The sequence below is a fragment of the Hemicordylus capensis genome, chromosome 6 (assembly GCF_027244095.1).
Source record: "Hemicordylus capensis ecotype Gifberg chromosome 6, rHemCap1.1.pri, whole genome shotgun sequence".
Classification (NCBI taxonomy): domain Eukaryota; kingdom Metazoa; phylum Chordata; class Lepidosauria; order Squamata; family Cordylidae; genus Hemicordylus; species Hemicordylus capensis.
Window position 1 is genome coordinate 46,805,117 of NC_069662.1, and position 15,999 is coordinate 46,821,115.

The 15,999-nt window shown below is 45.3% G+C and overlaps 1 protein-coding gene across 21 annotated transcripts in view; it reads left to right on the top strand.

Annotated features, from left to right (window-relative positions):
• The window catches only part of LOC128329473 (collagen alpha-1(XVIII) chain-like), a 79,847-nt gene that overhangs the window by 55,612 nt on the left and 8,236 nt on the right, over positions 1-15,999 (top strand). For 17 of the 21 annotated variants that reach the window (XM_053260758.1, XM_053260757.1, XM_053260746.1 and 14 more), the window contains 11 exons: positions 386-745; positions 2,244-2,363; positions 4,520-4,561; positions 4,783-4,809; positions 4,923-5,018; positions 6,946-6,987; positions 7,322-7,402; positions 8,850-8,891; positions 10,079-10,106; positions 11,773-11,825; positions 15,040-15,174. In XM_053260758.1, coding sequence (XP_053116733.1) covers positions 386-745; positions 2,244-2,363; positions 4,520-4,561; positions 4,783-4,809; positions 4,923-5,018; positions 6,946-6,987; positions 7,322-7,402; positions 8,850-8,891; positions 10,079-10,106; positions 11,773-11,825; positions 15,040-15,174 — 1,026 coding nt within the window. The remainder of the gene's footprint in view (positions 1-385; positions 746-2,243; positions 2,364-4,519; positions 4,562-4,782; positions 4,810-4,922; positions 5,019-6,945; positions 6,988-7,321; positions 7,403-8,849; positions 8,892-10,078; positions 10,107-11,772; positions 11,826-15,039; positions 15,175-15,999) is intronic. The other 4 variants (XM_053260760.1, XM_053260761.1, XM_053260762.1 and 1 more) reach the window with 4 other exon arrangements.

The window sequence follows — 15,999 nt, forward strand, 5'->3', positions numbered from 1 at the left end:
CCCCCCAATGAAATCATGCCCTCAAATTGCTATTAGACCTCTTAGGAAAAGTGTACATGCTCATGTAGGTGTTCCCTATGGGACAAATTTGGGGAACAATTTTTGGAAGGAAAAATTGAGTGGGGTGTTGGATGTTCACTAGGGGCATTGATAGGAATTTAAAAGATATGAGGCCTGGGCCCACAGGCCCTAATTCAGGCTCACAACCATTTAGAGAATTCAACTTGTTTGTGCTCTCTAAAGGAATCTGACACTGTTCCAGCTCTGAAGCCATTAATCACCAGTACATCCTGACAAATGTGTTTCCAGCCGCCAAAGGGTGCTGGGACCAGCTTTCCCCCAGTCTCTTCAAGTATAAGTAATCTTTGCCATTTTGCACTTCTAGAGAATCACCACACTGGAAGGCCTCCCTGGACCCCAGGGGATGCCTGGCTATTCAGGGCCTCCTGGACCTCCTGGATATCCAGGGCACGAAGGCCCTCAAGGACCACCTGGCCTCCCAGGACATGAAGGTCAGCAAGGTGCTCCCGGCCTCCCTGGTGCCCCTGGCCAGCCTGGCCCCCCAGGATCCACAGGACTGCCAGGTACTCCAGGGCCACCAGGGGCAGAAGGGCCTCCAGGCATTATTGGCCCAGAGGGACATCCAGGGCTTCCAGGCCACGTGGGACCACCAGGACCTCCAGGCTACCCTGGTCAGGAAGGGTCTCCAGGAGCTGAAGGACTCCCAGGAAAGGATGGGTTAAAGGTAACCAGCGCTGTAACTGAACACAAGGGAGAGATGGGTAGCCCAGGGGCGTAGCTATAATTGAACAAAAGGGTTCAAAGAACACGGGCCCCCAGCTCCAGAGGGCCCTCCAGCTACTTCCCTCCCTATTTTCTTCATTATCTCCCTCAGTCTGGGGGGCTGCCAGAAAGAGGGATGAACACGGGCCCCCTATCCCCTAGCTATGCCCCTGGGGTAGCCTCATAGTGGGAGAATGGCGTGATGGAGAAGGAGAATCAAAATAAGGAGAAGAACAAAAGTAAACAGACCCGCCTTCCACACCCAACTTGCCATCATAAGGACAAGCATTTTGCTTGCTAGCTTCCTCTTTTGCCCCTATACCTACCCCTTTAAATCTTTAATTTCTATATAGTAAAGAGATACTCTATCTTTCTGATGGATTTTAATTGTTGTGAGCCACTTGGGAGACTATTTTTGCTACAACACACACACACACACAGAGGAACAGGGATATGAACTTGTAGTTGTCTGAGGTCAACATTATTCAAATGTGTGCATTTGGAGCACTGGAGAGTCAGAGTACACACCACTCAAAGGAACTTGATGATATAAAATTTCACAAATACCTGTTTAGTGAGGTAACCCTGAGCCTTTTTTGGAAAGGCAGTATATAAATCGAATAAATAAATAATCAATAAATAGGCTTTTAGTTTATGGTTTTAAAGTTTTAGAGTTTTTATCTGTATTTTAAACTGTTTTAATTGTGTTGATGTTTTAATTGCTATGTTTTTAGATTGTGAGCCGCCCAGGGACGTGGGTATGGAACAGTATAAAAATGTGTTTAATAAAACAAACAAACAAGCTAGATACAGGCAAAAGGTTCTTATGACAACAAGGCATTCCATGGGGTGGAAGGAACGGACTTTGACCTTCATCATAAAAAGATCAAGTTTGAGGGGTCCTCCTGCACTGGAGTGGTCATGCCATGCTTCTACTCCTCCTTTAACACCACAGTTTTCAGACGTTTGACCTGCAAGGAGCACTTTTCCATGCAGGCATCTGCTGAAGAACCTCTGTGCTTTGTAGAGGCTTCTGGGGCAGGTTCTACCACCCACTCAGTTCTCTAGTGGTGTCCAAAGCTGTGGAGAAACTGCAAACGTTTGGGTGCCGGTCTCTGCTGGCTCAGCAGGATGGAAATGTAACATGTGTTTTATTGAAAGGTCTGGGTATGCTACCGCCCATACTCTCCATTTTACTACATGTGAATTGGTTATTTTTCTGCTTTCTCTGAGCAGAAGAAAGACTAAGTGCTAAAAGGCAGATGGAGTGTGCATTCTCTCTCTTCAAGGGCACTTCAGTTGAAGACAGCGGGGGGGGGGCAAGTGTAAGAGGCTAGCTAGAGACTCCTAGCCAAAATCTCAGATTAAAACAACAACAAAGTCAAATGTTAGGAGTTAGTGATCCCTGGGTTTTCTATTTTAGAACTTGGCATGATAATATCCATGTCTTATCATTGCAGGGTGAGAAAGGCGAGACTGGCCCGCAGGGTCCCACAGGCAATCCAGGACAGATGGGAGAAAGGGGACCCCAGGGTCTGCCTGGCCCCATGGGACCCCCTGGCCTACCTGGGGAGAATCAGGTGAGGAGGAAACAACACAGACCTTGGCCAGCCTGTGACTCTTTCCAATACACATCTAGAATTTGTTTTGCTTGTGGACACAACCAATACTCAGTGCCTGCCAACAGGACAGATTGGAGGGGATTGGAGGATAATTCCAAAAGGCAGGGTTGTACGCACTGCCTTTCACTTAATTTTTTCTAATGTTGGTTAGAGAAGCACGTTTCTAGACCTTATAACTGCAGATACAAGCCTGAAAACACATGAGAAGATCCTGATTACTTTCAGGAGGTACAGGAAAGCAGGGTTTTCCCAGACATCGAAGATGGGGCTTCAGTTGCTCTACATTGCTTCTTGGGATTTTGGCCCATTACACATCTACTTTTTACTCTTCTCTGCCCTTTGGCACACTTGCTCACAATTTTTACATCATTCCACTCCTACCGTTTGTTTTTTTCTTTTTCTTTTCTTTTCTTACATTTATATCTTTCTCTTCCTCGAGGAGCCCAGAGCAGTGTACATGGTTATGTTTATCCTCACAACAACCCTGTGAGGTAGGTTAGGCCTGCACAACATAAGGCCCGGGGGCCAGATCTGGCCCACAAAAACCATTTTGCTGGCCCCAAGGTAGGTGCATCCTGCAGTAGGAACCATGAACAGCAGGATCCATGAAGAGCTCTAGGACTGCATGCCTAAAATTGGAGTTTGAAAGCAACTGTAATTGAGGAAGAGGAGGAGATGACTTGGCATTAATTTTGGGCTGGCATGCACTCCAGGTGCCCCACTGACTAAGCAGGGATAAGGCCTATTTTATGAGCACTCTCCTTGGTTAAAATTGTGGGTCCCTTGACAGGGGGAAAGATCCATAAGTAACTAATAGTTGCTTCCATTAATGTTTTTAATAATTTTTAATGTTATAAGGCACTGAAAATTGACCTCAGTCCCTACATGCCAAATCATGGTTGGTTCTGGCCCACGGGGGCATTTGAGTTGTGCGCCCATAGGTTAGACTGAGAGATACTGTACATGACTGGCCCAGAGTCACCCAGTGAGCTTCATGGCTGAATGGGGATTTGAACTCAGGTCTTCCCAGTTCTAGTTCAAAACAGTGAAAATCCTTTCTTCTTGCATGGGGTGCGGGAGGAAACAGTCTTGGAAGCAAAACAAAGTTTGTAAGTATAGTTGCATGTTCTCCACTTCACGTGGTGAGAAATTCTAAGTTTGGGCTTCCTTTGGAGGAGAGAGCACTAGAGATTCAAGTTATATTTGTGATATTGATTTATGTACACATATATAAAGGTAAAGTATGCCGTCAAGTCGATTTCAACTCCTGGCACCCACAGAGCCTTGTGGTTTTCTTTCGGTAGAATACAAGAGGGGTTTACCATTGCCGCCTCCCGCATAGTATGAGATGATGCACCTTTCAGCATCTTCCTTTATTGCTGCTGCCTGATATAGTACCAGCGGGGATTCTAACCGTCAACCTTCTGCTTGTTAGTCAAGCATTTTCCCGCTGTGCCATTAGGTGGCTGCATGTATACAGACACCTATATCGGGCAGCAGCAATATAGGAAGATGCTGAAAGTCATCATCTCATACTACGAGGGAGATGGCAATGGGAAACCCCTCCTGTATTCTACCACAGAAAACCACATGGCTCTGTGGGCACCACCGACTCGACAGCACATTTCACCTTTACCTTTACATATATACAGAGGGAGTATAAGTGGAGGCAAGCAGCATTTATACTCCTATCAGGCAGGAGACCCACTGGTTATACCCCATTGGGGTGCTTTCTGCATTCCCTCTCTCCCATGTTCCAAAATAGCTTAAATGTTTTTCTCTATCTACACAAATAAAACATTGCCTCTCTTTTTCTGTTAGAGGGGGTGCGATGCTCTCCCATTCAAAATAATCAATACCAACTATTAGCACCCATCACAGAAACCTCCACCAAGCACTCACCATTAATCTGAGGAATGAAAGCAGCCCTAACAAAACAAAAGGAAATATGCAAGGATGTTCTTAATTTAGCTCTGTTAAAAGTGTGTTGTCTTCCCTGCCACTGCATGCTGAAAGAACACATTTCTGGGCCAAAGACTGGGCTCTGTCATTTGTATAATGACAGTATGGATTGTTTCCTAGAGGCTGCATTGATTCCATCTTTCTCTTTACAGTGTAATACTCGCACAAGTCTTCTGGGTCCTCCAGGTCCTAAGGTAAGTATGGATACCTGGGTATCAAGCCATACTGCATGGCCAGTGTCTGCAGCTGGCAAGGACATCTGCTGGCACTTGCACACCATTTCCTGTGTCTCATGGTGCTCCCCTCCGCCATGGGTTGGTTGCCTTTGGCGGTGGCAGTAAAGTGGTGCAGGAATTGCCATGGATGGAGACAGCACCCCACACATGCCATTTGACCACTTGTTTGTTCCTTGCAGGGTGAAAAGGGAGACCCTGGAGAGCTGGTGCGTAGTTGTGGAAAGGGTACCTCTGCCCATCCCTTCTCCTTCAAGGCACATTGGGGGGGGGGTGTTTTTACAACCCATTCAAAGGCTCAGAACGCTGCTTTCTCACACAGGATTGCCATCCTTGCTACAAAGAAGCAAAAAATGGTGGACATTTGCCTCCCTTCCCGGGGCCATCCAAGTCCTGGTTACCCTTTACCTTCCAAGAGGTACAGCCAGATAAGTTTGTGCTTCTTTAGGATAGATGGTCTACCAGTGAATGGGCTGTGTGGGTTGTTATATTCCCCTAACAAACCTCTTGAGCAAGTTTTACACAGGGCAAAACTTCATCTTATGAGAGTTTGATGACTGGAATTCCCACCTGTCCTCCTTCTCCAAGAAGTAGCCATGGAGGGGGACCAATCTGAATTGGGGCCATGGTGTTGGCAAGGGGGATTAACTCCTTCCCCCTGCCTGCACAAATTCCCAATGTTAATCTTACCCCTGAAGCTATTGCAAAATATGCTTGTAAGTTTTCTCCTTTGCAGCTCATAGTAGTTTCAGGGAGGGGAAATCACTCCGATTTTGGATGAGGGTCACGGTGTGGGACAAAGGGTTAGATCTCCTCTCTCCCCATGCCATAGTTCCTATCCAAATTGCCCCTGGCTGCTTTTTGAGATAGATATGGGGAGTTCCAGTCACAGAACCTCTGCATCACATATAATTTGGCCCCTAAAACTAGTCTACATGAACAGCAGATTGCATGGTAAAACCTTTCCTGGCCTGTACCATTTCAAACCGCAAGGTCAGGAGTGAGATTATTGCAAATGTGAATGTTCCCCCCATATACAAATACATACTGCAAATTAAAAAAAACAGGACATTGGGGAGAAGGAGTCAAGTTTAGCCATTGCCCTGACATGCTAGTTTTCTACATGCAGGGAGTGCAAAAAAGAGATGCCCCTAACCACTTGCAAGCTGACGAAGTGGTGGTCTACAGATAGTTCTATGTGATCTTGGCCATGTTTATGTAGACTACTGGCCTCATTTCCCCATCTGTGCAGAGAATATAATTGTCATGATGATATGTGTGGGAGATTTATGCTAACATATATGCAGTGGCTTTATAATATGTTTAACTTAGAACTGCCACTAGCCAAGCACTCTTTCTGGCAGTGGCCAGTAAGAGACTCCATAGAAACTCAGGTATGGCAAGATGGTAACAGCAATCTCTTTTTTGTCCTTGGCATACGGCAGTTGGAAGTGAATATTGCCCATTCCTATCTGTCATGCCTGTTTAATAACTGACAGGTCCATTCTCCTTGAATTTTATCCAATGTATTTTTTTTTAAGCCACTACAGTTTCCCATAGCAACAATCCCATAGGCTAAGTATGTATTGTGTGAAGAAATAGTTCCTTTTGTCTGTCTTGAACCTTCTTCCAATCAGCTTCATTGGATGGCACAGGTTTTCGTGTTTTGAGAGATCATGAATAATGTGTTTTTGTTCACGCCATTCACAATGGCAAATGGCCCCAGAAGTGAGTAATTGGGGAGGCAGGAACAGATCTCAAATATGTGGTTGCAAATTGTGCCCTGTGTCATTCATTCTGACTGTGCAATGCATAATTTACACATATTTTACATAAATATTTTACGTAATTGTACACATGTTACACTCTTATTTGGGAGGAAGCCCCAAGTAAGAACTAAATTATTTACTTCTGAGTAAATCCAGCAAGCCTGCAAACTGTTCTCAAAACTTAAAAATCAGCTACTATTTTATCATTGACATACAAAGCTGTAAACCTGAAACCAACGTCAAGATAAGATCCAAATCAAGGCTGTGGCTGTGTGAATGGCACCTTGCTATTCCCATATGCAAAACAGTGTCAAAACCCAAATCTTACGAACACACACCAAGCCGATACATAGTGAAGCAAAGTTGCCTTCTGGAAAGCACCCCGCCATGGGTGTGCTCTGAATTGATCCCTGCCCTGCTGTGTAACACCCAAATTTCAGCAGTCAGTATACAAAGCAGAGAGAAAGGGAACTGATTGAATTAAAATGGTTTGGGTGGTCAAGATGTTTCAGTAACAGTATCTGGATACTGAGTTTGCATCTTTCTCTCTTTCTCTCTCCTTCTTCCTCTCTCAAGAATGGTAATGGAGACACGGAGCTATATGGTGCAATTGTCCCTGTAAGTCTTCTAGCTTCTGCATCTTCTACAGAACTCGGCTACCTTTTGAAATTTATTTTAAATTTGTATCCTTCTTTTTAGCCTTCTCGGTGCCTTAACTGCCATCGTGACCTCTGCCTCTTAAGAAAGCACTTTTGCTTAATGAACTATGCATGGAACCAAGCTCCCAGATTGGTCTGCATTTTACAGGACTTTCTTGGAGTATTGGAAATCATGAGAGTCTGGAGTGGCGGGCGGGGGGAGGAGTTGCAGGGGTTTCAGATGGCTTATGGGAAATACCCTGTGTCAGGATGTGCCTTATGCTGCCTCTCTCTTCTCCCCCTCTTCTTTCTAGGGTCCTCCAGGCCCCCCTGGAAATCCTGGCCTGCCTGGTCCCCCAGGCCCTCCTGGACCACCAGGTGTTCTTTATCTTAGCGTAAGTTCCTCCCCCCAATCCTTCTGGAACTTGGCCAATTTGCATGAGTGCAGCTATGACTCCATGTTGGGGAAAGGGGGGGCGGGGCAGTGCCAGCAGCCACATGGTTTTTGAAGAGTACCTCATAACGAAAACTGGAAATCTTCAGCTGTGTTAGGTTTTAACCAGAAGTTGCATGCATGCATGCATGTTTGTGTAAACCCCCAACAGCTGCTTTTAATAAAGAAAAGCAGCATTGTGAAGGGACAGTTTTTCAGAAGACAAACGTGGGAGGGGGAGGAGGTTCTTAACCCTCTCCCTGCCTGCTATTTCTTCCTTGGAATCCCTGCCTCTAGGAATGGAGGTATATTTACCTTAGTTAAACTAAGTATCAAGGTGTGTTTACTGTAGTTAAACTCTTGGAGGAATGTGTTTTTTGTTCACTTTCAATTGCTGTTCTGGATGATGTGTGGGGTGCTGTGCTGGGAGGGGTAGTCTTTTCAAGTACGTTCTCATAGAAATCTATGGAGAAAGGACTACATCTCCCAATGCTCCGCGCACACCTTCCGCCTAGCTGTTGCTGGGGCACAGGGGCAGGATGTGCTCTGCTTCCTGTAAAGTCCCCCCCGCCCCGCCACACTGGAAATTCACAGTAATGTGTGGAGACAGATGCATGGCGACTGGGAGCAGCCACCTCCATGCTGTTCCAAAGGAGTGGTGTGGATTATTCCTCTGCAGATCTGCTGAGGAACAACCTGTCACAAACAATCACAGTTTGGACTGGAGCACAAGAGCTCATGTGTGTGCTTTTTTATTGCTTCTGCCTAGCTTCGTTTGGAAACCTGTCATGAGATGGGCGTTCCGTCTTTAGATTTCCAAGGATGGAACACCTATCATGAGAAGATCAGTATGACTGTTCTCTGAAAGACAATTTGCAAAGTGCAGGTGTAGAGGATTGAGAAGTGTTCAGAGTTGTGCTTGAAGTACAAGTGAGGCATAGACATTGCCCAGCGGGCCTGGCCAGTGCCTTGAATGAACTGAGTATGCACTCTGGAACATGAACTAGAATCTTCTAATGTGCAAGGGTTCCCTGGCAGGCATGTTGATGTGGAAAGGGGTTCCTTGGAGGTAGACAAATTGAAGAACCTGAAGCGTAGATTACTTTTTGAAAAGTTCAAGCAAAATGTGGTGATCCTAACTGCAAAGATCAATGGGTGGGATCGGGGTGAGGACTTTGCAGGCCAGGGGATGAGGTTTGGAGGTTTTTTCCGTGTGTGTGTGTGTGTTTTATTGCTTTGTAGAATTTTGTAGGGAGTACTAAGAGCTTCTGAGAGAGGCAAGTGGAGTTCTAATGCCCTTCTCCTTCAACCTGTGCCCTTTCTTTCTTTTCTTTCCCACCCCCCCACCCCATTTTTGGGAACTGGTTGTTTCTCTCCTGCTTGGCACTAACCAGCCTACCTCTTTGCAGAAAATGCACCCTGTCCGAGCCCGGCCACACTGCAAGCAGCCGGTAAGTTACAGGGCCAAATGGTTGTTTCTTTTCCACCTTTGGGGGCATCTTGAGATTAGAGTTGCCAACATTTCATTGCCAGAATGAGGGACACAAGTTCCAGAATGAGGGACACAAGTTTGTGGGGGCTGGCTGGTGGGGGGGCTGGGAAGTGTATGCGGTGGTAATCAAGAGCCTGAGTATCATTGATGTATATGTAATTGAATTATATGCTATTGAATAAATAAGGGACAAATGCTGTCCCTATAGGGACCAACATTTCATCCCTGAAATGGGGGACAGGACATCCTGCATAATGAGGGACAGTTGGCAGCCCTAATTGAGATGTTCCATCCCTGGACTTTGTTCTAATAAGGCTGTCCGTGCTAACAGTCACTGTCTTGGGCCCAAAATACCTGAAACTGCCTCCTCCCCTTCATCCCATCATACCTTGGAAGTCCCAAGATTCCCTGGACATCTCTGGAGACAAAGGAGTGTTTTACAGAATCTCTTAGTTATTTACAGGCATGAAAGGGCTAAAAGAGCTAGGACAGGCAGTACTAGTCCTCTGACAAGATTGGTGCTGCTGATCTCAGAACCAAGAAGCTCCCAGCACACATGAGTGCTTCTCTGAAGCATTTAACTCCAGCATGTCACCTAGCTGGAAACAAATCTTATTCTCTACCCCACCCCACTCCCCAAATTATTTTAAATGTATGTGGTTTCCAGGATTACTTGATCCACACCACCAGCTGGACAGCCAGATGGGTTAAAGGGCCACTTGCTCAACAAGAATGGCCTTTTATTGTTTGTGTAAATCAGCCTTGTTTGGTTTCATTTACTTGGAGCTTTTTCAGACAGAAGGCTTTACCGCTAGGCTTTACTGCGGATTCGGGGCATAACGGATACTCCGATGCAAAAAGAGGATTTTTAAAATCCCGGACATAAATTGGGCTAGGTTCCAATATGGAGGGGGAAATCTGAATCGTGTGTGAAGTGTTCTCTGAAATATTACTTTGGGGTAAATCTGGCCGATATGTGAACATGCAAACACCCTCCCAAAGTAAAGTCGTGGTAAAGTCACCGTCTGAAAAAGCTCCAGCAGGTCCCATCCTGCATTGGGAAAGGTGCTACCTGCAGGTTTCATTCATGCTGTATATGTAGCTTGGTTAATATGCCATTCATCTCTCTGCTTGCATTTGTTCCAGCAGAACCATGACCCACCTTTGGGTTCAGGTAGGAGCCTTCTTTTTTCTGTATCCAAAGCAGAAATGTGTCCAAATGTTTCTAATGAGCAACTATCTTGCATGCCTTTTCTAGTGTCCCTCAGCCCTGCTACTCTATATCATGATCAGCAAACTAGCAGCCTGTGGGAAGGATTTGGCCTGCCAAATGCTTTTTTCTGCCCCACCCCACCCCCAAACTGTTACTGCACCCTTTTGTAGCTGCATTAACAAGTTTGGCCAGAGGCAAGGACATGTGGGTGGCTGTGTCTTGGCTGCTCACTTCTTCCCTTGTCTCCTCTTTTGAAAGTGTGTAAGAGCTGCCAGGATTGGAGTAAAGGAGAGGAAGAAATGCTTCTGCCTTTGCTAGAGCCACAGAGACGTTTATCTATGACAAGTCCAACCTTTTAAGACTGGAGGTGGAGTTCAGACCTGTCATGGATAAACGTCTCTGGAAATTGACAGTTCTTGAAGCGCCTAGTGGTGACAGGCAACTCAGGTTGTCAGCTTTGGCTGAAGGCATTTCTGGTGGCTGACATCCTCACTAATAGTGCATGTGTGCAGCGAAAAACAGGCATGCACCACTAGCATGGATGCTTGTGCAGGTGGGAGACATGCTTAAGTTTTGACCAATCCCTGCATCCCTTGGAAGCACTCCATGTGTGACCCAGAAGTCAGTCCCTGTGGGTTGTGTGAGCACTGCCAGGGGAACGAGGGCTTGACAAAAGTCACCCCTCCTCACCCACATGAATATCCATGCTTTGGAAACAGGGCTGCTAGTGGTGGGCACATGGACCTTTTTCACTATTAGTGAGGAAGCCATAGGAAGTTTTTTTATTTCCAATATTTGTCACTATATCAAGCGACTTAAAAACAGAATTGCTTTCAGGAGTCACCTGGTGATTGATGCTCAAGAGGAGACCTGGTCTGAGAGGAGAGCTGGTCTTGTGGTAGCAAGCATGACATGTCCCCTTAGCTAAGCAGGGTCTCTCCTGGTTGCATCTGAATGGGAGACTTGATGTGTGAGCACTGCAAGATATTTCCCTTAAGGGATGGAGCCACTCTGGGAAGAGCAGAAGCTTCCAAGTTCCCTCCCTGGCATTTCCAAGATAGGGCTGAGAGAGATTCCTGCCTGCAACCTTGGAGAAGCCATTGCCAGTCTGTGTAGACAATACTGAGCTAGAAGGACCTTTGGTCTGCTTCCTATGTTCCTTCCTATTCCTGGTCAATCCTGGAGGGTTAGCAAGTAACTAGTGCCTGTGGATAGTACTTTGGGCCCATCTTTTACTTTTCTAGCAGCCGTTATCCCTACCTAATCCCTCCTTTGGTGTAATCGTGAAGGAAGAGAAACTTGCAAAACTGCATGCAGAAAACCTATGTGTTTCCTATAGCCTTTCTTCTGGGACTTGGCAGCACAGCGATCTGGGAATCTGAGTAATAAGAGTGCTGGCAGGAATCAGTAAATAAGGAGGGGTCATTCTCTGCCAGCCATTCTAATTGTCAATCAGTGCTGTGCTGGATATCAGGATTCTTTTTGTTGGGAGAACTGTGCTAATTCCCTCTGTGTAGGCAGTAGAGCAGGCTCCTTGTTCTTATATGGCTGCCAGAACATCTCATCTCTGGAGGGGAGACCTGGGAGTGGGGAAGTGTGTTTAGTCTGTCCTATTTCTGCTGTGCAGATGCTGAACTGCTTCTGAAAGACTCTTCTGATGGAAACCAGTATGGATTACAGGTATGGGGTGTGTGTGTGTGTGTGTGTTTCTTTCAATTGCTTGGTATAAAGAAGTAAGCACATGCAGGGTGCATTTCTATGGACAATAGTGCCAGCTCCTATATATTATTTATTTGTTTGTTTTATTTTATTTTTTACATTTATATCCTGCTCTTCCTCCAATAAAACAATTTATTTGTTTTATTTGTTTTATTTTTTACATTTATATCCTGCTCTTCCTCCAATAAAACAATTTATTTGTTTTATTTGTTTTATTTTTTACATTTATATCCCGCTCTTCCTCCAAAGAGCTCTGAGTGGTGTACATGATTGTTTTTATCCTCACAACAACCCTGTGAGGTAGGTTAGGCTGAGAGATACATGACTGGCCCAGAGACACCCAGTGAGTTTCATGGTTGAATGTGGATTCGAACTTGGGTCTTCTGGGTCCTAGTCCAACACTCTAACCACTACGCTATGCTGGCTCCCCATATTAGGGAGCCATATTAAGCCCATATTAGGGCTTCCGGGTCAGGTGGGGATGCGGCTTCCAGGCAAGCTTGGCACTTGGCACTTCTCATTATATAAGAGAAGGCACAGCATTCTGAATGTATGTGTTTATTATTTGGAATTTATTCATATACCACTTTTCAACAACAACAAATCTCTCAAGATGGTTTGCGCAGCAAAAGAAATGAGAAAATGGTTCCCTGTCCTAAAAGGACTTGCAGTCTAAAAAACACCCAAGGGAGAGACCAGCAGCAAGCACTAAAGATATGCTTTGTTAGATTGAATAGGGTGGTTGCCACCTGCTAAATATAAGAGAACCACACCACTTTATAAGATGCCTTTTTGCCCAGTTAGCAGGGATAAATTTAGTGGCTGTTGTGTGAATTGAGGCCCAGTTAAATTTGCTGAACAAAAAGTTATCTTTCAAGTGATAGTTTCGTGGGTAAGAGCAGCTATTCCTATTAATTCCTAGGCTCCAACTATTTCTTTTTGGCAGGGACAGTCCTTGTTTTCTGAATCCATCCCTGATAAAACGCTGCTCCTGTTTTTGCATGTTATTCCCCAGCCACACACACACGAGTTGTTAAGAGTTGTTATTCTTCAGGATTCATCTCCCTCCCCAGAGTTTTTACTCTTGCATTAGGCATTAGACAGTAAAGAATATACAGCAGGAGTAATCCAGTTTCTGTAATGTGGAGTAGTGAATGGGGAGCTTGGGCAGTAATCCTCGGTATGAGGTGTGGCTGATCCAAGTGTATCTGGATTTTCATCCATGAAACGTTGAAGGCTATGCTCTTGATGGGCTGAGATATAGGACTTCTTCTGTTTTCCACATCTGACCTTCACAGGCAGCATAATTACATTTTTATAGTCTGACCTTCCTCCTCCAAGGATCTCAGGGCAGCATAAGTAGTTGTTGATCTCCCCCCACAACAGCAACTTTGCGAGGTAGATCAGTGTGAAGGATAGTGACTGGACCACTGTCAATCATGCTCTCTAGCTGTCAGCCATCAGATGACAATCCTGGGTAACTTTCAGACCCGGGAGAATCATGGATATGAGCTGCCAGGAGGTTTTACAGACAGGGCTTTCCCCCCGAATCCAATCCTGATTGGAGCGTGCCAGTCCACATATTCTCTGGATTTAATCCAACCTCCCTGTGGGCTATCAGGGACCAGAACTTTGATTCTCCCTGAATGGAGGCTGCAAATTCTGGCTTAGCCTGAGTTGTGTCCCAAGTAAAAAAAATCCTCTATTTCCAGCAGCTTTTGAAAAAAACTCTGGGGCAATTAAAATGCCTCGAATCTGCTGCAAAGCGGATTCGCTCTTCAGATACCTTAGAGCCATGTGTGAAAAACCTCCAGGCAGAGGCGTATCAAGGGGAAATAGCGCCTAGGGCAAGCATTGAAATTGCGCCCCCTGTCCAAACATCTGACACCCATCTTTCAGATAACTTTACCATAGTATCAGCTCAAAAATACAAGTCAAGCTCGTTAATCTTTTAATATTTCAAAAACTATTTAGCAGTGGATGTAGCCAGACCAAAAAAATGCTGGGAAACTACAAATTTCAGTTTGCTGGAGCTCATGAAATACCCAAATACTATGTGGAGGTGTACTTGGAAAACTAAACAGAAGTGCCTGTCTAATTCTCTACTATGCACTGTAGCATCACTATAACATAAGTTTTAAAAATAAATGTAGAATTTGACTTTTCCCAGATACTCTGAAAATAATTAAAGGATATGCAGAGTAAACTGTGTCATTGCTTGGAATATATTCTAGTATTTCAGAAAGACAGTTAAAATGAGAGAAAGAGAGCAAGAAACTCCCAGTGGGCCTTAATACTAAGGATTTCACACTGATTCAAAGACAAACTCACCATTAATAGCCATATTATTACAACATCACATTTAACTCACTTATCACAAGAAGCAAAGTAAGAGCAAATGAATACAATCCTAGCTCATAAGCTTCAGCTCAGTATTCACAACCCCTGATTCTCTGTACATAGTGCCAAACTAAATATGTGTACAGTGACTTATATTATATTAATTTAAAAAAAAAAAAAATTACCTGTAGCCCCTTTGGGGGGCTTCCTAAAGGCCATGGGTGGGGGTCTGCAAAGGTTCCCCCTCCCCCCACTGGCCTCTAGAGCCTCACAGGGACCATTTGAGCATGTGTGGTGGCCATTTTTTAAAATAAATTTTGTTTTTAAAAAATGGCTGCTAAAAACAAAATGGCCACCGCGCATGCTCAAATGGCCTCTGCGTGACCTAGCATAGCCTAGCATGGCCTAGGGCCTCACAGAGGCCATTTGAGCATGCACGGTGGCCATTTTGTTTTCAGTGGCCATTTTTTTTTTAAATGGCGCCCCCTTCAAGTGGCACCCGGGGCACGTGCCCTGCCTGCCCCACCCTAGATACGCCCCTGCCTCCAGGCCTAGAGGCAGCAGGGGAGGTTCCTATAGGAAGTAGGAGGGGAAGGTGTCATGCAGCTATGCAATCTTCTTGTGCTAGCACAACTTTGTTAATTTTGCAAGCAATTTGTTTGTCAGGATATCAGCCAGTGTCTTTTCTAGGGACTATTGCTGGTATCTCTTGTATCTTAGAAAAGATATAGGAGGTTTCTAAGACAGCAGACCTCTTTTGTCTACGATGAAAACTACTCTGTGAACTTCTTGTTGAAAAACAGTATATAAATATTCTGTTCTTCCCCAACTTTAGCGATCCACTTGGCTCTTCAGGTCTAAAGAGCTGATGTTCAAAGCTTCCTCTTCTGTTCCTGAAGGCAGCTTGGTCTACATCAGTGAAGGGAGTGAAGCTTTCTTCCGGACCCCCAAAGGATGGAGCAGGCTTCTGGTATGATCTGTTGGGATGCTTGCTAATCCCCGTAAGGGATGGGTTCAATAGCAATTGCAAACATTCTGTTTACTCTTCTTGAGCAATAGACAATTTCTGATTCTTTGTTTTAAATTGGAAAGATATGTTTCCCTTTTCCCTACCCCAGGTCAGATTTAGCTAGTGATGGGAGCATAAGGGTTGTTGGACATTCATTGTGCAGGGCGCTTTCCAGATTTTACACTACAATAGGGGTAAAATGCTTTGACTTGGCAGGATTGTATTAAAAACGATCCCCAGAATCTCAAACTCCTACAACGGGAAAATACAGCTATTTTTCTGCAACGGACTTGCAGTGTTGTAGCACTATAACACAAAGATAAAATCCGAAATACAGCGTCGGAAATGTGAACAGCACCTTGCTGGCAGCACAGAGACTGTGGTGTCACAACCAGAGGCAGAGCCACTATTGTGCAAACAAGTTCAAAGAACCCAGGCCACCGCCCCTTGTGGGCCGCGCCTTGCACCACAACCATACCCCCTATGTCTGACGCGGTGGCCATGGTTTAGCTCACAAAAGGGGCCCTGGGGCCCCATTTGTGAGCTAAACTACACCCCCTGCATCTGATGTCAGACACAGGGGGCATGGCTAACCTTCACCACCTGCATCTGATGTCAGACACTGATGTCTGATGCAGAGGGGTGGGGCTTGGGGAGTCGCTGCAGCAGGCTGAACCCAGGCCGCCACTGGCCTCCCTCCACCACTAGTCAACACAGGAAGTACAGAAGCACACTTAACAGATCCGTAGTGATACTGTTGTAGGGGTTAATCTGGAAAGCACCCTG